Source organism: Notolepis coatsorum, assembly GCF_963971535.1.
Source record: "Notolepis coatsorum genome assembly, chromosome: 1".
Lineage (NCBI taxonomy): Eukaryota > Metazoa > Chordata > Actinopteri > Aulopiformes > Paralepididae > Notolepis > Notolepis coatsorum.
In genome coordinates, this window is record NC_140165.1 from 84,265,134 (window position 1) to 84,288,444 (window position 23,311).

Below are 23,311 nucleotides of genomic sequence, written 5' to 3' on the forward strand. Positions count from 1 at the left end.
TCTGAACGTCAGGTGGTTTCATAGTTATTGCACAGTCTCTGAACGTCAGGTGGTTTCATAGTTACTGCACAGTCTCTGAACGTCAGGTGGTTTCATAGTTACTGCACAGTCTCTGAACGTCAGGTGGTTTCATAGTTATTGCACAGTCTCTGAACGTCAGGTGGTTTCATAGTTACTGCACAGTCTCTGAACGTCAGGTGGTTTCATAGTTACTGCACAGTCTCTGAACGTCAGGTGGTTTCATAGTTACTGCACCGTCTCTGAACGTCAGGTGGTTTCATAGTTATTGCACAGTCTCTGAACGTCAGGTGGTTTCATAGTTACTGCACAGTCTCTGAACGTCAGGTGGTTTCATAGTTATTGCACAGTCTCTGAACGTCAGGTGGTTTCATAGTTACTGCACAGTCTCTGAACGTCAGGTGGTTTCATAGTTACTGCACAGTCTCTGAACGTCAGGTGGTTTCATAGTTACTGCACAGTCTCTGAACGTCAGGTGGTTTCATAGTTATTGCACAGTCTCTGAACGTCAGGTGGTTTCATAGTTACTGCACAGTCTCTGAACGTCAGGTGGTTTCATAGTTACTGCACCGTCTCTGTGAACATCAGGTAGGGCTGTTCCATTAATCAAATAAACATTTCGATTATGATTTTGGCTTCCCACGACCATGAAAACAAGATAATCTACATAAAACGAGCATTGTGCCACATGCCGCGTTGCTCTCACTTTGTCCCGTGTTGTGAATGCAGCGCGCGCTCCCCTCGCAGCTGTGCGCCTGCCCCTCCTCTCGAGCCCAAACAGTTGTTTCAGTTTTTGTTGAGAGGGAGGAGGGAGCCATGGCGTGTTTCTCCAGTTATTTTGAAACTTTTCTGGTAACTTGTGACAGAACAGACTACAGTATGACAGAAAGGCAGCCTTTGGTGGAGAAGAAAGGTAAAAACCAATTTAGTTGTTGTCATATGATGCGGGGCTCGACAGTGCGAGCCTTTCACTCCCGTTTGCGACTAACGTCGTCACGTCAGCTGAGCAGAGACTCTTGTTTACTAACGGCAGCAAACACTTGAACGGTTGGTTGAGTGTCACACAAAAAGATGGAATACAGCAAAACGCAATAGACCACTGCACTTACGCGTTACATTGAGCTCATGGGGGAGAGAGCGGGGGGAGAAAATGTATGAATGTGGATGAGAGCCTCGACATTAAGTGGTTGTAGCTACGGCTGTGGGGGGTGCTGGAGACATGATCCAATAGACTTTTATACGCCCGAGTCTCCTGAACACGGAGAGACCAATCCCAAGTCGATCGGCACTTTCTCGGCCGAGCTATAGTCGATTTTTACGCACCTACTCCCGAACTACGCAGATTGATGAACCTAGACTCCGTGGGCAATCTGCACATAGCGTAGTTCGGGAGTAGATGCGTAAAAATCCACTATAGCTCGGTCGAGAAAGTGCAGATCGACTTGATTTCAGAATCCCGGAAGTGTTGCGGTGGTCTATGCCTGCAGCAAGAGTATTCCGTGCAGCAAGGAAGCTCCTCCACTATGACAAAGCGTTTGCCTCAACCCTCCATGCTCCGCTTTCGGCGTGTTGCGGTCTCCCACGTGGTAGCAATACCAGCGCTAACGTTACAACAACGTTAATGTTACACTCGGGTTATAATACCTTCTGTGCTGCACCAGCGTGGACGTGGAGAGAGGTGAGACACTCGAGTGTAACAATATATTGACAGCTGACATTCATCTTTTATATTAGAGTTACCCAAACAAACGATGCTAGTTCACAAAGCACCCTGCCCCAATTCATCCCCAGACACCCCTATTAAAGAAACCTCTCACTGTAGCTATGAAGGGGAAGACGGAGAGAGTGGATGAATGTCACTGAGCAGTGATTTAAGGTGAACATTCCTTGGCAACAGTTGTCTCCTTCCTTAGCTAATGGATAAGCAAAAAAGGCATTATCATCCAATATTAATGAATTGAATACGCCTCCTTCGATATATTCCTGTCATAATGCATCAGAAACGGCAGGTTAAGAGAAAAATATACCTTAATGTGATGGTTCACAATTTACTGACTAGGGCCTAAATCTGCCAAGAATGAAAAGTAGAATAGTTTTGGTTCTTGATATTTTATTTTCTCTCCCACCACAAATATTAGAATTGGAACAGAGATTCGATAAGAACCAGATTCGATAAGCAGAACCAGAACCGAAATCGATCAAATCCAAAGGATGCCCAACCCTCCTGAAAAAAGTAAGCATCAAGCCCTGTGATGTCCTCAAATCAATGAGTAATCAATGAATGAGTGACTTCAATGAGTATTATCATTAATAATCGTGATTTGAATATCAATCAAAAATAATCGTGATTATTTTGTTGTCATAATCGAGAAGCCTTAATGACTGGTTGTTTCATAGTTATTGCACAGTCTCAGTGGACGTCAGGTGGTTTCATAGTTATTGCACAGTCTCAGTGGACGTCAGGTGGTTTCATAGTTATTGCACAGTCTCAGTGGACGTCAGGTGGTTTCATAGTTAGCAGAGGATAAATGTCTCCTCAGTAGCCTACTGTGTGTCTCTGGTGAAGATGCACCATGCATTAAAACACTAGTCTGTAAAAAAAGGTTTACCTCCTTAGGGCTCGTTTACATCTAATCAGACAGTTGTTACTGTAAAAGAAAAGCCGTAATGCAGCCACTCCCCCTCACACTGCAGTGGCCACTTGATCACAGTGGAAGATGAGCGATTGGGGGGATTAGATGAGAATGAGTCTTAAGTCCTAAGTGTGCTCCAGTGTTTTACTTTGCACCAAAACCCAATAAAATACCTCTCTTCTCTCTCTCTCTCTCTCTCTCTCTCTCTCTCTCTCTCTCTCTCTCTCTCTCTCTCTCTCTCTCTCTCTCTCTCTCTCTCTCTCTCTCTCTCTGTATCTCTCTCTCTCTCTCTCTCTCTCTCTGAATGTCTCTCTCTCCAGGTCAGTAAGATCAGTCTGGTCGACTTGGCAGGAAGTGAGAGAGCTGACTCGTCGGGGGCAAAGGGCACCAGGTTAAAGGTGAGAGGTTGTGATGATGATGAGTTCACATAAATACATTTAATTTCAATCCTTTATTTGAACTTGAAACCCATTGAGGACAACCCTCATTTATAGTGATGTCAAGTATGTTTTTAGTGGTACCATAGGAAACTAGACAATCAGTTGGTACGTCATGGAACATCAGGCTAAATAATGCTGCAAATTAGGCTGAATATTTTGCATGAAGTACAAATGTGTTATTTTTGCCTATTTAAAAAATTTGTGTATTTGCCTATTTCTGCACATTTCCCTAAACAGTCTTGGAATTGCATAAGTTGAGTCTGACTGGAAAGGCGGTCTGTCTTATTGTTGCTCGTGACCTGTCTGCCTCAAGATAATTCCCACTAAAACTGAACCATGGACCACAGTAGAAGTACACCTGACCTTAAACCTTAATATTATAGACGAACGTGTCAATATGTGTGTCATGAAAACATCATCATGGTAACAAAACTCTCCTTCTCTCTGTGTGTGTGTGTGTGTGTGTGTGTGTGTGTGTGTGTGTGTGTGTGTGTGTGTGTGTGTGTGTGTGTGTGTGTGTGTGTGTGTGTGTGTGTGTGTGTGTGTGTGTGTGTGTGTGTGTGTGTGTGTGTGTGTGTGTGTGTGTGTGTGTGTGTGTGTGTGTGTGTGTGTGTGTGTGTGTGTGTGTGTGTGTGTGTGTGTGTGTGTTTGCATGCGTGTGCAGGAAGGAGCCAACATCAACAAGTCTTTGACCACCCTGGGGAAAGTGATATCTGCCTTGGCTGAGATGGTAAACACACACTCGCACACAGTCCTACAACTGTTTTTGTCACTGTACCATTGTTTATCTTTATGTTGTTGTTTATCTTCATGTTGTCACTGTACCATTGTTTATCTTTATGTTGTTTATCTTCATGTTGTCGCTGTACCGTTTTCATGTTGTTGTTAACTCAATCAGCGCCAGGGGTCGGGGCGCCAGGGGGCGCTAGAACGCCATCGCTTTAATCAATGGGGAGACTGCGAAATTTGCGAGTGCTTAAAGGAAAACTCCAACATTTTGGGAAATTTGCTTATTTAACATCTTCCCTGGAGTTAGACAAGAAGATACATACCTTTTTTGTCTCTGTGCGTGCATTAGGCTTAGGGAACGCCCCCACTGTTAGCGTAGCTTAGCTTCATCACTGGAAGTGGGTCAGACCTTTACCCTGAAGTTCCCTTCAGTCCCCTACAGTCACGAAATACACTCCAAATACAACTCTAAAACGTTCCTGTAAACATAGAACTCAAAGGGACAAACATTTACATAAACGAGGACTACACAGACGCTGTCCGTCTGAAAAGAAAAGAACTGTTGCCCAAGATGAGAGCTGCTCGTGAGAGAGGAGAGATCGCCTTTCTGAGGTATGACAGACTGATAATCCGACCACGAAGTAGCACCCCAAAACAGCCGAGGGACAGTTGAATGGTTCAATCAAATGTGGCCTGTCCTTTTACTTAAACTAAATGTTGATTAAACTCCCCAGAAAAGGGCTTAAAGTCGCCCACTTAAACATATGTAGTCTGAAAAATAAAGTAAATGATTTGAGTGCTATAATGTTTGAAAATGATTTACACATAATGGCAATTTCTGAAACTCATTTGGAGGAAACAATTGAGAATACTGAGGTAACTATACAAGGGTACAATATAATTAGACTGGATAGAAACAGGCACGGTGGAGGAGTAGCCATTTATATACGAGAACAAATTCCAACAAAAATAAGAAAAGATCTTAACTGGCCAGATGTGGAAGCCATCTGGATTCAGGTTCACCTGCCGCATCTCAAGCCATTACTTGTATGCTGCTGCTATAGACCACCCAATTCCGACGCTGCATATTTTGAAAAAATCTGTACAATGCTTCAAAATGTTTCGGACACTGACAGAGAAATTTATTTTGTAGGTGACCTAAACATAGACTGGCTATCTAATACCTGCTCTATGAGAAGAAAGCTTAATGACATAGCCACGGTATGCAACTTGTCCCAAATGGTAAACCTACCGACTAGAATAAACGTCAACAAATCAGGTGTATTATCCTCAACTTGTATAGATCATATTTTTACTAATTCAGCAGATAAATGTTCAAAAGTTGTTTCAGTGCCAATTGGATTCAGTGATCATAACATGATTGCTATGGCAAGAAAAGTCAAAGTCCCCAAAGCAGGTCCTAAAATCATACATAAAAGAATCTATAAACATTTCTGTGAGAATTTATTTATTCAAGACGTGCACAACATAAAGTGGGACAGTGTATTTGAGTGTATTCATACTGAAGAAGCCCTAGGAGAATTTATGAAGTTATTTTCCTCGGTCTGTGACAAGCATGTGCCCATAAAAAAACGTACTGTAAGATCTATCAAAGCACCTTGGCTAGACACTGACCTAAGGAGCAACATGAAAGAAAGAGATAGACTGAAAATAATCGCTCTAAATTCACGGAATTCAGAAGATTGGTTAGCATATCGCTCTTTAAGAAATAAAGCGACAAAATTAAATAAACTGAAAAAAAGGCTATACTACCAATCCAGAATTGAAGAAACAAAATATGATGGTAAAAAACTATGGAGTACTCTGAATCAAATCATGGGTAGAGACAAAATGGGTAAAATACCATCATTTATTGAATCAGGGGATGGTTTCATCACTAAGCCCTTGGATATTGCAAATTATTTCAATGACTATTTCACAAATAAAGTAAATACTATAAGAGACAACATGCCACCTGTAAAGGGTAACTTATCAGATTCAATTATAAAAAGTCAGATCATGAAGGACAAAGAATGTGAATTTGAATTTTTGGTCACAAATCTTTCAGAAATTGAAAAGTTATTGTCTGAATTGAAATGTGACAAACCCTCTGGTCACGACAATCTGGACAGTAGACTTGTGAAGCTATCAGCTGGAAGTATTGCTGGTCCGATATGTCATATATTCAATTTGAGTCTTAAGGAAGGAATTTATCCGCAAATATGGAAGGTAGCTAAGGTCACTCCTCTACCAAAAAATAGAAAAGAATCATTCACTGGACCAAATAGTAGGCCAATCAGTATTTTACCTGTTTTAGGTATACTTATGGAAAGAATTGCATTCAAACAAATTCAAAATTATTTCTCCCTTAATAACATAAATTCTGACTTTCAACATGCTTACAAACCAGGCTATTCAACATGCACAGCACTTACACAATTGGCTGATGATTGGCAAGAAATATTGACTGTAAATTATTAGTTGGTACAGTACTGTTAGATTTTAGCGCAGCTTTTGATCTCATTGATCATGAACTGCTGCTTACAAAACTAGCTGATTATGGTTTCACACACTAACTGGATGAAAAGTTATTTATTCATGAGACAACAATGTGTCCTGTTTAATGGAACTTTATCAAGCTTTAAAACGCTACAATGTGGCATTCCTCAAGGAAGTTGCCTTGGACCATTATTATATTCAATATTTGTAAATGATATGCCACAAAGTTTAAGAAATGCAAGCAGTTCCATTTATGCAGATGACACTACAATATATGCTTCGGCAAGCAATGCCAAAGACCTCAGCAGTCTTCTTCAAAGCGAGTTAATGCAGATTTCTGAATGGGTCACGGTAAATAAGCTGAAACTAAATGCATCCAAAACAAAATGTCTAATTATTTGTTCAAAGCATGCTCAGAGAGAGAATCACAGATTAAATATTTCTTTGCAGGGTGCAGATATTGAGCAAGTTAAGGAGGCCAGATTGCTTGGAGTTATAATAGATGAAACACTCTCTTGGTCAACTCACATTAACAATATTGTAACAAAAATGAGCAGAAGTATTTCAATTATTAGACGGAATGCCTATTTTTTAACAGACACAGCTACCAAGCAAGTCATACAATCACTAGTTTTGTCACATCTGGACTACTGTCCAGCAATCTGGTCAAATGCATCCAAACAAGATTTAAATAAAATACAGCTTACTCAAAATAGAGCTGCAAGACTTGCATTGCATAGCTCAATTAGAAACAGTGTTGAGAAAATGCACAAGGAACTGTCATGGATGAGAGTCAATGAGAGACTAGTGTGTAGTCTTATTTTGTTTATGAGAAATATTTATACTTTGCATAAACCTGTGTGCCTCTTTTTGCAGCTGGTGCTTATTAGTGATGGTCATGGCTATGGCACTAGACAAGCCTTGAAGGGTCGGTTCGCCCTGCCGAGACCCAGAACTGAAGCCTTAAAGAAAACTGTAATGTACAGGGCAATGTCCTACTGGAATAGACTTCCACAATATTTGGTTTCAATTACCAGTAAGGTGGGATTCAAGAGGAGACTACGAGTGGCTGTAATGCAGAAAGAGGTTGATTTTGGTTAGGTCTAATCTGTGTCTAATGAATGGGTTCTTGTGTTGGGTTATGTGTTGTTTTGGAATGTGTTTGTCTAGTGGTTATGAGTATTAGAGTATGAGTGTATGGAATGTTGTGCTGTTTTTGAGCACATTTTAGTTTGCTCTGAGATGTCTTTGTTGTTTTATTGATATTTGTTGTTTTATTGATATTTGTTATTGTTGTCTTTGTTGTCTTTGTTGTTTTATTGATATTTGTTGTTTTATTGATATTTGTTTTTGTTCTATATTAGAAAATTTGGCATACATATTTGGTTGTATGTCTGATTTTAATTGGTTTAATGTTCTATAATTGTTTGTATATTTTATTGGTGTTTTATTGATATTTGTTTTGTTTTTATGTTGTTTATTGATTATTCTTGTTTAATTTTATATGTTTGGATCCAGACCCCAGGAAGAATAGTCGCTGCTGAGGCAGTGACTAATGGGGATCTGAAATAAAGAAATAAAGAAATAAAGAAATGTTGTGACCTGTGTATTTACCATGTGGAGAAATAAAAAATTATTGAATTCGACATTTATGTTTTCTAAGCAAATATACTCTGAACAATTTTTTGCCTAACCACTCCTCTCTGGGCGCAGTGATTTCACGCAACGCAGTGCTACTTTCTAACGTGAGGCCAGTGTTTGTTTACATTTTCATTTCATTCAAAGGATCCGAACCGATTGAAGTTTATGGATACCATGACTGTGGTAAGTTTTAAGGGGCTAGCGTTACACAATAAATGAGTTATAATAATACCACGAGTGTGGATTCACTCGCCCAAACCCTGTAGCCATGCATCGCAGTCAGGAAAGGGGCTAACTAGGTCGATAGTCCAGCAATGTTATGTCCTATTCATCGATCTCACAATATTCGCTAACGTTAGACAGATGGAATACAGCCTTCCATCTAAAAACATAAATTTAAACTTACCACAGTCATAGTATCTATAAACTTCAATCGGTTCGGATCCTTTGAATGAAATGAAAATGTAAACAAACACTGGCGTTAGCGTTAGAAAGTAGCACTGCGTTGCGTGAAATCACTGCGCCCAGAGAAGAGTGGTTAGGCAAAAAATAGTTGAGTATATTTGCTTAGAAAACGTAAATGTCGAATTCAATTATTTTTTATTTCTCCACGTGGTAAATACACAGGTCACAACATGTTTACAGGAATGTTTTGGAGTTGTATTTGGAGTGTATTTCGTGACTGTAGGGGACTGTAGGGAACTTCAGGGTAAAAGTCTGACCCACTTCCAGTGATGAAGCTAAGCTACGCTAACGGTGCAGGCGTTCCCTAAGCCTAATGCATGCACAGAGACAAAAAAGGTATGTATCTTCTTGTCTAACTCCAGGGAAGATGTTAAATAAGCTAATTTCCCAAAATGTTGGAGTTTTCCTTTAAAATATATCTTATATTATAGCTATGGGTCTAATACACCCGTCAATTGTCAGTGAGTTGCTTCCAGTCAACATGCATAAAACAGATTGTTTTTTCATCCGTACATTTCCGTTTGATACCGTTTTGAATAGGAGTATAGTTTTGGTGATTCTTAGTAATCCCAGGAAAAGACGCGTTAATAGTGTTTTAGTGGAATACACTAAATTATCGAATCTTCCTGAAATCAACGCTAGATTATCATTATTTTTGTTTTGTTTTTTTATCCACTTTTTCTCCCCATTTTCTATTTTTCTCCCATCCCAATTTCATATATCCAATTCTTCCCTCCCCTGTCTTGAACGTTGCTAGACTATGCCTCCCACAGGTCGGCTGTAGTGAGGACAGAAGCCTTGCATCACGTGTCCCCTCCGGTACACGAGGAGGCAGCCTGTCGCATCTTTTCTTTTTTTTTTAAACTTTGACCAGTCAGCTGGTTCTTTTTAGCGTTTATCGCTTTTTCTGGTCAAGCATGACCGACAGAAACAGGTTGAATAGGATATAGATCGGGGGAAAGACACTCTGAGAAAATACGGCGAGTCCGGGAGTCGAACTCGTGTACCCCAGATCCGTGACGCGCACGGTTGTCCCCGACGCCGAAATAGCGCCGAGATACACGGTGAGCTACTGGAGCTCCCCTGTCGCATCTTTTCACCGGAGCAGCTCGAACTCTCAGTGGCGAGGAGTAACACGTGGGAGGCTCACACTGCCCCCGTCACTTCCTGCTTCCGTCGCACCGGCGTCACCAAACCGACCTGTAGGAGTCGCTGTCCACAACGTCAAATCCCCACCCACCGGCTTTCCCACCCTCTAACACTGCCAATTGTGTTAGTATGAATGACCGGCCAGCCGGTAGCAACGCCGAGAGCTGGGCTAGAACCCAGCGTCTCCTGCGTTAGAGGCGAGCACCTTGCCCACTGCGCCAATCAGCCGCCCAGATCAACGCAAGATTTTATATATAGAGTCCTTACCTGGTCTCTGATGTAATGCAAAAAAAATAATCCAATTATCTGATCGCCATTCCAAATACTGCTCGTGGAGGTCCGTCCCACATTGTCCAGCATTGCATATGTAAACGCTAGTTCTGCTGGAGTATTTAAACCCCACCCGCACGGCTCAGATCGGCCCAGAAAAGAAACTACACCATTTCTAATGGCGTGCAATACCGGCTGGAAGGTGTAGGTGGCGGTATTTGCCCTTTTGCGAGCTCAGACCCATTCCCAATGATAACATCAGGCTGGATGGATGAAATTTTTTATTTTTTTATCCACTTTTTCTCCCATTTTCTATATTTTCTCCCATCCCAATTTCGTATCATCCAATTCAACCCTCCCCTGTCACGAACGCTGTTTCTTGCCTCCCACAAGCCGGCTGCAATGTGGACTAAGTCATACATAGCACAAGTCCCCTCCGGTACTTGAGGTAACAGCAGTCGCATCTTTTCACCTGCGCAGCTCGATCTCTCAGTGGTGAGGAGTAACGCGTGGGAGGCTCACGCTGCCCCCGACACTTCCTGATTCCACTGCGCAGGCGCACCAACCGACCTGTAGGAGTCGCTGTCCACAATGCCCGATCCCCACCCATCAGTTTCCCACCCCCTAATACGGCCAATATGTATTAGTACGGACGACCAGCTAAACTGAAAGCCAATGTGGAGCGCTGGGCTCGAACAGGCGAGCGCCTTGCCCACTACGCCACGTAGCCGCCCTGATGGATGAAAAATGTATGGATATAGCTAATAAAAGAAATAACGATTAAACCCAGAGTTTTCTCGTGACTGGCGCAGAATGAGTTAATTTTGTTTATATATATAAAAATAAATTACACTTTGTTGTTGTTATCTGCATGTTGTTGTTTATCTGCATGTTGTTTATCTTTATGTTGTTGCGCCGTTGTTTACCTGCATGTTGTTTATCCTTATGTTATTGTTTATCTTGTTGTCGCTGTACCGTATTCATGTAGTTGTTAACACATTGCCCGCTGGGCATTGTACCCATCATTGTACCCAGTCTGCCAGCGCTATAAGTCTATGGAGTGGCTCACCTTCTTTGCACGGCTATAACTTTTTTAATTGTATTGCTATATTGACATTACTATGGCCCATTCAACATCGATTATCTATCGTTCAGGATGTGGGAACGTTATACTTTTTCATTCATACATTCATACAAAAATACCTTCTAGAATATAAGTATGTTTTTATCGTTTTCTGCAGTAATTCCTAGAACGTGAGTTATAGGCCTAAACGCATATATAGATTATCGATTGCCGTTTTCCCCCTATACACGCTATATTAAAAAATTAAACTGTATATGATCGGTATACGTTATGCTTCATCATGCGTGGAGGAAAGGGGGGGGGGGGTCGTTTATAATTCCCCGATCATCAGTAAATGCTTTATGTAGGTTGGGTGGATATATTGATCAGATGGTTTGCAAACAAGGAAACTCACAATTGGGTTGAAAATAACATTAGGGCGTTTTCACACCTGTAGTTCGTTTGCTTTGTTCCGATTCAGGGAGACACAGGGACTATAATGATACAATTGTTGCACTTGTCCTTTAGTTCGTTTGTGTTCATACAGCTGTGTTAACAGCGGACCAAAACAAACGCACGCGCGAGCAAACTGTCACTCATTGGTCAGATTTTGGGGGGTGTCCGTCCCCCCCCCAACCCTGAATCGAGCCGAGAGAGGGAGAGGGGGAGAGAGAGAGAGAGAGAGGGGGGTTGTCCCGCACGGTGCTGCTGCTGTCACTACAGAGACCCCGGCTCCTCTCTCCTGCGCGCGGCTGACTGACTGACACCCGGCAACACAATTTCAGGGTCTGCTCTGCTTGTTGTATCTCCGCTGTAACAACGCGCAGCAGCGCGACACTGTTCGACAGACCTTTCAAAGCCCCTTTCCCTCATTCGGTCACTAAACTTTATGTACACTTCAGTGTTCTTGTGCGTGTTCTCCAGCATCTGACGAATGTGATCGTCTGCCCAAATATCAACGACGCAGTGTACCTCATCGCTGCTCCACGTTGACCCACGACGTATTATTATTATTAATTGTGTCGGTTTGTTAAATCGATTGCATTCTCACAGCGTACAAGTCCGCTTCGGGTTCGGTTGGAACTGCGCCGAGACCACCCTCTCCAGGTGGTCTCGGTCCGCTTGTTTTGTTCCGCAACAGAATGTAATTGCTGTGTTCACATATGCCCAACTGAACCGAAATAAGGGGTAAACGCTCCAGGTTCCGGAATAACAGCTCCAAACGAGCTAGGTGTGAAAACGCCCTCAGTGTCCTCTTACCGTGCGCCAAAGAGACTGGCGGTGAAAGATCCCAAGTATACGACGTTGATCGCCTAGGTCCATTTCCGGTTTGTATGTCGCAATAAACGCCGAATTCATATCGATTATTAAGTTTAGAAAGCGATCCATTATGTACATTGTGTCTGTCGGGAGTCATGCAACTATATCTGACGGCCGGATGAATTTAATCGACGCACAGCCCCCATATCCTGTCGGCGAGTGTAACTTGCTCGACCATCCACCAGGTGGCGGTATTGAGACGTTGTTGCCGTCACCTATAGCAGGGGTTCCCAAAGTCGGAGCCTCCAAGAAATTGTGCAGTCAGGCCACTGAACTTAGAAGCAGGCCAGGACAGTGTTTCTAGTTGCAGCAGCGCAATAGTTAGATAACCTAGGTGGGGAACAACCAGGAGATCACTGCAACTCACACAAGTTGGAGAACTATGTCTCTCTCTCTCTCTCTCTCTCTCTCTTGCTCTCACACACACACAAGGGAGCCGCATGTGATTGGTGGAGGCGGGACCCTTACAAAAAACTGTTGTTGCTAATCATTGACACATGCTAGCCTGTAATAATCCCACCCAGAAAAATCTATTTTGCATTTGATATATTGCAAATATATGCCATCACACACACTGGCATTTAATGGGTTAGAATTATAAAATTAATATGTGGTGTTATGATCAGGACTGAAGTTGAATAAAAGATTGTATTATTTTCAATCTGACATTACAAAAAAACTGAAAATCCATCAAAATCAGTGTTGTTGCTAATCATACATATGCTAGCCTGTTTTTTAACAATAATTTGTGAAGCCATCACAAACACTGGCATTTAAAGGGTACAAATAAAAAAATGCCTGCACCAGAATGCAGGAAATGAAGTCTTTGTAACAAGAAATGTCCTGGTGGGGGACCCCCAGACCCCCTGCTTAAAAAGTGGCCTGACTGGGGCTATATTTTGCACTATATTTCCTGGCCTGAATGATTTCCCCAGTCCGGCCCTGGTTAAAAGCCTCCAATGCTTATTAGTGTGTGTGTGTTTGAACGTGTGCATGTTTCAACCATACATTTCCATTTATTTAAAAATAAAAAAATAAAGGCGGTTAGGTGGCCGAGCGGAGATTGCGTTCGTCACCAGCCCCGGAGCTGTGAGCTGGATTCGCCTGTTCGAATCCAGCTCACAGCTCCGGGGTTGTCACCAGCTTGGCTGGCCGTCTGCACTAATACAATTGGCTGTATTAGAGGGTGGGAGAAGCTGGCGGGGTGGGTCCGGGTCGTTGTAAACAGCGACTCCTACAGTTCGGTCGGGGCGCCTGCTAAGCGCGGATTGGACTTGAGGGGGATAGTGTGGTCCTCCCACACGCTACGCCCTCTCAATGAGAATCCGGGCTGCCAGGTGAAAAGAAGCGGTGATTGGCTGGACGTGTGTCGGAGGAAGCACGTGGTAGCCTCCACTCTCCCAGATGATCTGACTGTGGGGGGTAAGTGCGCAGCGACCAGGAAGGGACTGGGAATTGGCATACGACTAACATTGGGATGGGAGAAAATCGGAGGAAAATGGAGGGGGAAAAAGACCAAAAAAAAAAAAAAAAAAATTTTTTTACCTCCTATAATAGTGGGGGTCGCGGCTCTCTGACCCCGTTATTTTTGGGTCGCGGCCTGAAAAGTTTGGGAACCCCTGACCTATAGGGTCCAGCTGGAGCGTTGCGGTTGTATATATGAATTATGAATGCCATGGCGAAAAAATTAAATATTGATCTCAATAACGCTGTACAGCGAGATCTGGCAGTCAACGCATGGCGGGCAATAACGCTGTAAAGTGTTTCCGGCGGTGGATTTGTTAATGTTGTTCATCTTTATGTTCATCTTTATGTTCTTCATCTTTATGTTGTTGTTTATCTTTGTGTTGTCACTGTACCATTGTTTATCTTTGTGTTGTCACTGTACGATTGTTTATCTTTGTGTTGTGGTTTATCTTTATGTTGTTGTTTATCTTCATGTTGTTCATCTTTATGTTCATCTTTATGTTGTTGTTTATATTTCTGTCCTCTCTCTATTTTGACTCACAGCAAAGCAGTAAGAAGAGGAAGAGTGACTTCATCCCCTACAGAGACTCCGTGTTGACGTGGCTCCTGAAGGAAAACCTAGGTATCTTATAGAGAGACAGGATACAGTCTAAACTAAACCAGGTTTCTTATATAGAGACAGGATACAGTCTAAACTAAACCAGGTTTCTTATATAGAGACAGGATACAGTCTAAACTAAACCAGGTTTCTTATATAGAGACAGGATACAGTCTAAACTAAACCAGGTTTCTTATAGAGAGACAGAATACAGTCTAAACTAAACCAGGTTTCTTATATAGAGACAGGATACAGTCTAAACTAAACCAGGTTTCTTATATAGAGACAGGATACAGTCTAAACTAAACCAGGTTTCTTATAGAGACACAGGATACAGTCTAAACTAAACCAGGTTTCTTATAGAGACACAGGATACAGTCTAAACTAAACCAGGTTTCTTATAGAGAGACAGGATACAGTCTAAACTAAACCAGGTTTCTTATAGAGACAGGATACAGTCTAAACTAAACCAGGTTTCTTATAGAGAGACAGGATACAGTCTAAACTAAACCAGGTTTCTTATAGAGACAGGATACAGTCTAAACTAAACCAGGTTTCTTATAGAGACAGGATACAGTCTAAACTAAACCAGGTTTCTTATAGAGACAGGATACAGTCTAAACTAAACCAGGTTTCTTTGTTCTTTTACAGCATTCTGTTAAATAAACTATATTTATTTTGTGTTAAATAGGCAGTATTTAATTTGTGTTAAATAAGCAGTATTTATTTTGTGTTAAATATACAGTATTTATTTTAAATAAACTCAATTTCCTTTATGTTGTGTTTTAGGTGGTAACTCAGTATTTATGTTGTGTTTTAAGTGGTAACTCAGTATTTATGTTGTGTTTTAGGTGGTAACTCAGTATTTATGTTGTGTTTTAGGTGGTAACTCAGTATTTATGTTGTGTTTTAGGTGGTAACTCAGTATTTATGTTGTGTTTTAGGTGGTAACTCAGTATCTATGTTGTGTGTTAGGTGGTAACTCAGTATTTATGTTGTGTGTTAGGTGGTAACTCAGTATCTATGTTGTGTTTTAGGTGGTAACTCAGTATTTATGTTGTGTTTTAGGTGGTAACTCAGTATCTATGTTGTGTGTTAGGTGGTAACTCAGTATTTATGTTGTGTTTTAGGTGGTAACTCAGTATCTATGTTGTGTGTTAGGTGGTAACTCAGTATTTATGTTGTGTGTTAGGTGGTAACTCAGTATCTATGTTGTGTTTTAGGTGGTAACTCAGTATTTATGTTGTGTTTTAGGTGGTAACTCAGTATTTATGTTTGTGTTTTAGGTGGTAACTCAGTATTTATGTTGTGTTTTAGGTGGTAACTCAGTATCTATGTTGTGTTTTAGGTGGTAACACTCAGTATTTATGTTGTGTTTTAGGTGGTAACACTCAGTATGTTGTGTTTTAGGTGGTAACTCTCGGACGGCCATGATAGCAGCTCTGAGTCCCGCTGACATCAACTATGAAGAAACACTAAGTACTTTGAGGTACATACCTGTCTGTATGTCTGTCTAACCATCTATCTATTTATCTGTATGTCTGTCTATCTATCTATTTATTCATCTATCTGTATCTATTTGTCTATATATCCATTTATCTATCTAGGTATGCAGATCGTGCTAAACAGATCCGTTGTAATGCCATAATTAACGAGGACCCCAACGCTAAACTGATCAGAGAACTGAAAGAAGAAGTCAACCGACTGAGAGACCTACTGTTCTCCCAGGGCCTGCAAGAACTACTGGATAATACTGGTAATAAACTACATATACTATATAGAGACCTACTGGATACTACTGGTAATATACTACATACATTATACTAGAGACCTACTGTTCTCCCAGGGCCTGCAAGAACTACTGGATAATACTGGTAATAAACTACATATACTATATAGAGACCTACTGGATACTACTGGTAATATACTACATACATTATACTAGAGACCTACTGTTCTCCCAGGGCCTGCAAGAACTACTGGATAATACTGGTAATAAACTACATATACTATATAGAGACCTACTGGATACTACTGGTAATATACTACATACATTATACTAGAGACCTACTGTTCTCCCAGGACCTGCAACAACTACTGGATAATACTAGTAATAAACTACATATACTATATAGAGAACTACTGGATAATACTGGTACTATACTACATATACTGCAGTACTTATATTACATAATTACATTACAGTACTATCTTATTCTAAAACACACATACATTACTATTAGGGGTGTAACGGTACACAAAAACCACAGTTCGGTACGTACCTCTGTTTTCAGTACAGTGGGGGAAAGTTTGGCTTTCCATGTTCCACTCAGGGGTGTAGTGTGCAGTAACTAATTGTACTTGTAGGGCTGTCAACTAATATTCTATATTGAAATTAATAATAGAAAAAATGATAATTATATTAGATTGTGAAAAAAACAGCCCCCGGTGGGCGGTCGTTAGTGGTTAACATACCGTTGTATTGTTCGGTACACAGCCGCTCGATACGGTACGGTACGCACTGAAACGGTTCGGTACGGATACGTGTACCTTTACACCCCTAATTACTATCTTATTCTCAAACACAGATACATTACTAGTTCATTCTCAGATACATTACTATGTTATTTTCAAACATGGATACATTACTAGTTCATTCTCAATCACAGATACATTACTAGGTTATTTTCAAACACAGATACATTACTAGTTCATTCTGAAACACAGCTACATTCTGGAAGGCACTCTCTCAAACAAAATCAAAACCACTAATTTACTACACGCATGTTAATTTAGATGACTTAAATTTGATTAGCCATTAACAAACATTTAGCGGATGCGGGACATTAATTTGAAAAGGTTTACTCTGGGTCCCTTGTTAATGATGATGGTTGTGTGTCATAAACCATGCTTCTCAGTTGACCAGTTTACCTGTTTTCATCCCTTCTCTCCTAATTATGTACTGAATGCATTGCAAGCCATTGATACCAGGAGTGGGCGATGCTTATAAGGTGCATATAAGCTGTAGGCAAGAGATTGAATATATTATAAAGAGTTATCTCCCTCTCTCTCTCTCTTATCTATCTCTCTCTCTCTTATCTATCTCTCTCTCTCTCTGTCTCTCTTTTTCTCTCTCTCTCTCTCTCTCTCTCTCTCTCTCTCTCTCTCTCTCTCTCTCTCTCTCTCTCTCTCTCTCTCAGCATTGGAAGTTAACAACAACAGTACTGGAATTGTGGGTGTGTCTTCCCCTGCCTCACGACTGTCAATCGCAGCCAATGGAACCTCCCCTTCTGAGAGTCCCGCCTCCCCAGGTGACTGTTACAGCACGTACAGTACAGTCCCTGTACGATGGACACGTGAAGACAACTGTTGTCTCACTGTACTCATGTCCGTTTGACAGTTGGACATTAGCCAAACTGATGTGGAGACATGCCAGTGAGTTTGGTCTCAACAGTTGCATTGTTGACGTTTACAAAAACAAGACCATTTCTAAATGTAATCTATTCAGGATCTATAGGCTACAGAGCATTTATACAGGGTTCGCACAAGGTGCTTAACACTTTCAGCGCCACGCTATCTCCCCATCTGCACTGCCTGTGGCCACGCTTAAAATTATGGTAATTTTCACGATGTTTGCAGAGCTATATCTATATTCTATATTATAGCTATGGAGACAATACTATGGCTCATTACAGTCACTATCTCTCGTCCAACATGTAAAAAAGAGTACATTTTTTCATGTATACGTTCACGTGTTATCCCGTGGTGAATATTCAGGCATTAAAGCGTTCCGTCTCCAGACGGATTTCCGTCAATTTGATTGGGGAGATCAGTCAATTTGATTCGCAGTCTGACGGAATTGGCTACCTGGTATAATATGATTTGTAGATGCATACAGATTGAAACAAAATTGAGCCAATCAGAGGCGCCAAATATCATGAAAAATGGATTTTTTTTCCTACCGGGGCGGCGCCAAGCAGTCATCACTCAGCGACTCGAGAGACAGGATTACGCTGCTCGCTCCGCGGTTGCAGCTGGAGGCTATTGGGCGAGTGACATTTGCGAGGTCTGAGAGGTCTGTCCACCACATGGCAGGGTAACAAAATAGTCATGTAAAATAATTAAAAACTGCGGTGTGTTTTGGTTTTACGACAGTCGTCTTTTTTGCAGCCTCGCGCATCAACTCTCCTTGTTTACAGATGTCACAGCCACCACCTGCTTAGTAGCTGCTTCCACTGTAACGCTGCTATACCGATTAGCTAGCGTTAGCTTAATAGCGTCGGTTAAATGGAAGGAGTAAGCCGGCCACTAAAAAGAAAAACCACTGCGGTTTTCTCAGACGAAAAGGATGAGCGGCACCACCCAACAAAAGAACGTTTCGAGTGGAAATTTGAAGATAGCGGTGTTTCAAGAGACTGGCTAGGCTACTGCGGGCTGTAGTGGTGAGTTAACTTCTTCCGTGTTCCGCAACTATGTCAAAAAGAAAAACAGAAATGAACACATTTGTCATTGTCGTGTTAACAGTTACTTCACAGTACAAATACGTGAGTCCCCTGTTGTGGTTGTGAGTCACCTTTATTAGCTTAACTCCGTAGCAACATCACACAGGTGTATCTGTGTAGACAGTCCTCCCCACCGTATATTCTCTCCCCACCGTATGTATCTTTTTTCTACCACCCCCTCCTCCTAATGACTAGAAGTCTTTATTTGTCATGCAGTTTTAACACACACACGAGATGGGCGACCCACAGGAACACACACACACATGCACTGAGTCGCCGATGAAATGTCTCTCTGCACTTTTCCCATTCCGTTGTCCTTCCCCCCATGGGCAGCCGGGAGCAGATAGGGCGTCAACATGAGCCGCGCCCCGGGGACCAATCCATGTGCTCCTGTCCGTCTTCGTCAAGGACGCCACAGCGTTAGCGATCTGTTGTGCATGTTTTTCCATTGGGTTTATCTTATCGGGGGGGAAACCCTTGCGAGCACGGGGAGAACATGCAAACTCCACACAGAAAGGCCTGGGAGATACCCCACCTGAGTACCTGGCATCATGGAAACCTGGTCCCCAAGCGGGAATCGAACCCTGGACCTTCTTGCTGTGAGGCGACAGTGTTAACCACTACACCACCGTGCTGCGTAATGTACAGTCTTCTCCCCATCATAATGTATATAATCTCTGTCAGGATCTATGGGTAACATTACTGTATATTTGCATATCATATATGTCACAAATGTAACATTACTATATACCTGTAGTATGTCCCTACTATGCCATAAATGTCATGATGTCAATGTTGTGTAATGTCATAAATGTCACTATGAATTGAAAATGGGGGACCCTGATGATGTAAACAAGACGAAAGTCTTTCTCTGGTCTGCATCCCCTTAACAATTGTGTGTATTGAGCCGTACTGTATTGTACCCATTCTGCAATCTGTTAAATATTGATTGATTGAACATTTTATTAACAGATTGCAGAATGGGTACAATACAGTACAGCTCAATACACACAATTGTTAAGGGGATGCAGACCAGAGAAATACTTTCGTCTTGTTTACATCAGGGTCCCCCATTTTCAATTCATCATAACATATATGACACACATGACATACAGATAGACAATACTGCTACATCTATACATTTATGACATACCAGATTTACAAATACAGTATTGTTTGTGATACAAAAATAGTCTAAAAAAGAGAGTATATACATTTGACGAAGAAACTGTACATTGGAAGAGGTTGGGTAGGTGGGGTGGGGGGACTGTACATTGGAGGTGGTTGGGTAGGCGGGGTGGGTGGGGGGGGGGGGGTAACTGTACATTGGATTATCGACGAAACCTTACTCGGTCCCAAGAAGAGGGTCTCGTGTATTAAATAAAGTTTTCATTCATTCATTCACTCTGATAAATCCAGTAGCAATACACACAATTGTTAAGGGGATGCAGACCAGAGAAAGATGTTTGTCTTGTTTACATCATCAGGGTCCCCCATTTTCAATGCATAGTGACATTTATGACATGCACAACATACATGACGTCACATCATGACATTTATGACATAGGGACATACATGACTTACAGGTATATAGTACTGTTACATTTGTCACATATACGATATGCAAATATACAGTACTGTTACCCAGAGATCCTAATAGTAAATATATACATATGATGAGGAGGAGACTGTACATTAGGAGGGGGTGGGTGGGTGGTAAAAAATATATACAAATGGTGGGGAGGAGACTGTCCATTGTTGTTGTGGCATAATTGCGAAACGTGTTTAGTCCTTGTTTGTATGATAACAAGCCTTTTAGTTCATGGTTCAAAGTAATGGGAAAGGGGTGCTAGCTCGCCATCAATCAGAAGCTAGCCACAAGACTTGCATTCACGCTCTCCAGCACACAGCTTCCCTGCTTGGCACAACAACCACAACAGTAGGGTCTATAGTCACAGTCAGGACTGTATGCTCTACAAGTAGGCTCCCTTAACACATTGACCGCCAATCACGTTGTACGACGGGTTTGCTGGTCATGCGAATTCTGCCAAGCCACGGTGTACGACGTTATTGAGATCATATTTCATTTTTTCGCCATGGTATTCATAATTCCGCCACCCAGCCTCTGCTGAGACAGTGGGACTCTGCACAACAGTGCAACGCTTCAATACCGCCACCTGGTGGATGATCGGGTGAGTACAACCGGAAATGGGATCTGGTGATTTCGGTGCATCTGGGAAATCCGTCCGGCAGTCACATATTGTTGCGGGACTCTAGACACACATCCGTGTATATGGATCGCTTGCCATAACTCAATAATCGATATGATTTGGGCGTTTATTGCGCCTACAAACCGGAATGGATCTAGTCGATCAACGTCAAATAAGTGGGATCTTTTTCCTCCAGTCTCATCGGTAAACGGTAAGAGGACAGTAACGTTATTTTCAAGGCGATTGTACATTTCTTTATTTACAAACCATCTGATCAATAAATCAACCATACTACATAAAGCATTTACTGACGATCACGGAATTATAAACGACCCCCCCCCCCCCTCCCGTTCATCCGCGCATGATGAGTCATAACGTTTAGGATCATGTACAGTTGAAATTTTAATATAGCGTGTATCGGCAACAAACGGCAGTTGATAATCTATATATGCTTTATGCCTATAACTCACGTTCTAGGAATTACTGCAGAAAACGATAAAAACATACTTATATTCTAGACGGTATTTTTGGAAGAATCTATGAATGAAAAAGTATAACGTTCCTACATCCTGAACGATAGATAATTGATGTTGAATGGGCCATAGTAATGTCAATTTAGCAATACAATTTTAAAAAGTTATAGCCTGCAAAGAAGGTGAACATCTCCATAGGCTTAGACTGGTGGCAGTGATCATGTGTTAAAACGCTAACGCTATTAAAAAAAAATACAGTGGAGGTTAAAATAAGAATATGACTTGGCCTGAAAAACAGGAGAATTTTTTTTGCTTTAATCCCTGAATATTGTATAGTTTCAGAGTGATCCGGGCTAATTCCTGGAAGCTGAGTTATGGAGCGCTGTGTGCATTTTGCTAAAGTCGTTTGCGTTGCTCGCCTGGACACGATACTATTTCCAAATCAAAGGTATATAATAGGTATTATGTTACATCATGAAGGCATCAAGGGGGGGGTGGGGGGTTTGTGATGCTCTGATCGTCAGCAACGGCATACGTTTTGGAGTACGTGACTTATGATCGTTGCGATCGATGTGAAATCATTGTAGGATCAAAGTAGGATTGACGGTCTATAGTCCTTACCTTTTGCTAGGAGGTATTCCAAAATGAATATTCCTATTGTCTGATCGCGATTTCCAGTATTGATGTCCATCGGGTCCCTGACATGAAATGGGACAACCATGCATCAAGTGTGCTGGACACGTTCCAAGTGGCTTGAATGAAGCATTTCACTTGCCAGGGTCCCATTCTCCGCCCGGACCATATAAAATGTAACACACAGTGTGAAATAAGGTTTCAAAGGGTAGGCGATACTGCCACCCAGCAGGATTCGGCCGGTATTGCAAATCTCGAGGTCTCAGAATGAGTCCCAATGATACAACGAGGTCCATGAGACTGTATAGAATATTAAAATCAAATAAAGAAAAAACTATGAAAACCCGAGATTTTTCGGGGGTTCTGGCGCTCAACGCATGGCGGCGAAACCCGAGAAATGTCGGGTCTGCCGCTGAATGTGTTAAAGTGCATACATTTTTTTAAAACCAAGGCCTGGAATTCATTGAAAACATCAAAAAAAATTTAACAAGGTGCTTTAAAAAGTCCTTGAAAATTCAAATCAACCATTCGCATTGAATGTTTTGTTCATCCATGATCAAATTGTTCTGATCAAGAAATAGTTTTTTTTGTTCTGTTTTAATCAAATCTGACGAGTCGCTGTCTCGCTCGCTCCAACTGCTTTTCCTCGTTTCTTCGCGTATGATGCTCTAGCTGGCAAGCGGGCCAAGAAGATGCTTAAAAAAACAGCATTTAAAAGTTAATTGTATCCTTTGTGTGACATCCTTGAAAATGAAAAATAGTTTTTTTTTCAAAATTGCAATGTCTGTGGGAACCCTGTTTATAACAATATATATAATAAATAACTTACAATACTGTGAATTTCTGCAGACCTCTCTGGGCAGAGCCTGAGCTGTGGCCAGCAGTAGCAACCCCCCCCCCCTACTCCCACGCAACTGCCTAGAGGTCCTTGTTTGACAGCATTACAGATTGTATCTTTAATGACTTAAAATGTAGATGATAATTGGACATTGTGTGAGTGCTGCAGTGGAACCAGGTTTGATTCTGCTCTGACCAATCACCTGTGTTCCCCAGGCTGCTCTGACCAATCACCTGTGTTCCCCAGGCTGCTCTGACCAATCACCTGTGTTCCCCAGGCTGCTCTGACCAATCACTCGTGTTCCCCAGGCTGCTCTGACCATCACCTGTGTTCCCCAGGCTGCTCTGACCAATCACCTGTGTT

At 41.7% G+C, this 23,311-nt stretch overlaps 1 protein-coding gene across 1 annotated transcript in view; it reads left to right on the top strand.

Annotated features, from left to right (window-relative positions):
- LOC311240748 (kinesin-like protein KIF1C) overlaps positions 1–23,311 on the top strand; it is a 103,990-nt gene that overhangs the window by 46,666 nt on the left and 34,013 nt on the right. The window contains exons 9-14 of the mRNA XM_084329322.1: positions 2,972–3,049; positions 3,756–3,821; positions 14,238–14,316; positions 15,703–15,781; positions 15,900–16,048; positions 17,493–17,635. Coding sequence (XP_084185448.1) covers positions 2,972–3,049; positions 3,756–3,821; positions 14,238–14,316; positions 15,703–15,781; positions 15,900–16,048; positions 17,493–17,635 — 594 coding nt within the window. The remainder of the gene's footprint in view (positions 1–2,971; positions 3,050–3,755; positions 3,822–14,237; positions 14,317–15,702; positions 15,782–15,899; positions 16,049–17,492; positions 17,636–23,311) is intronic.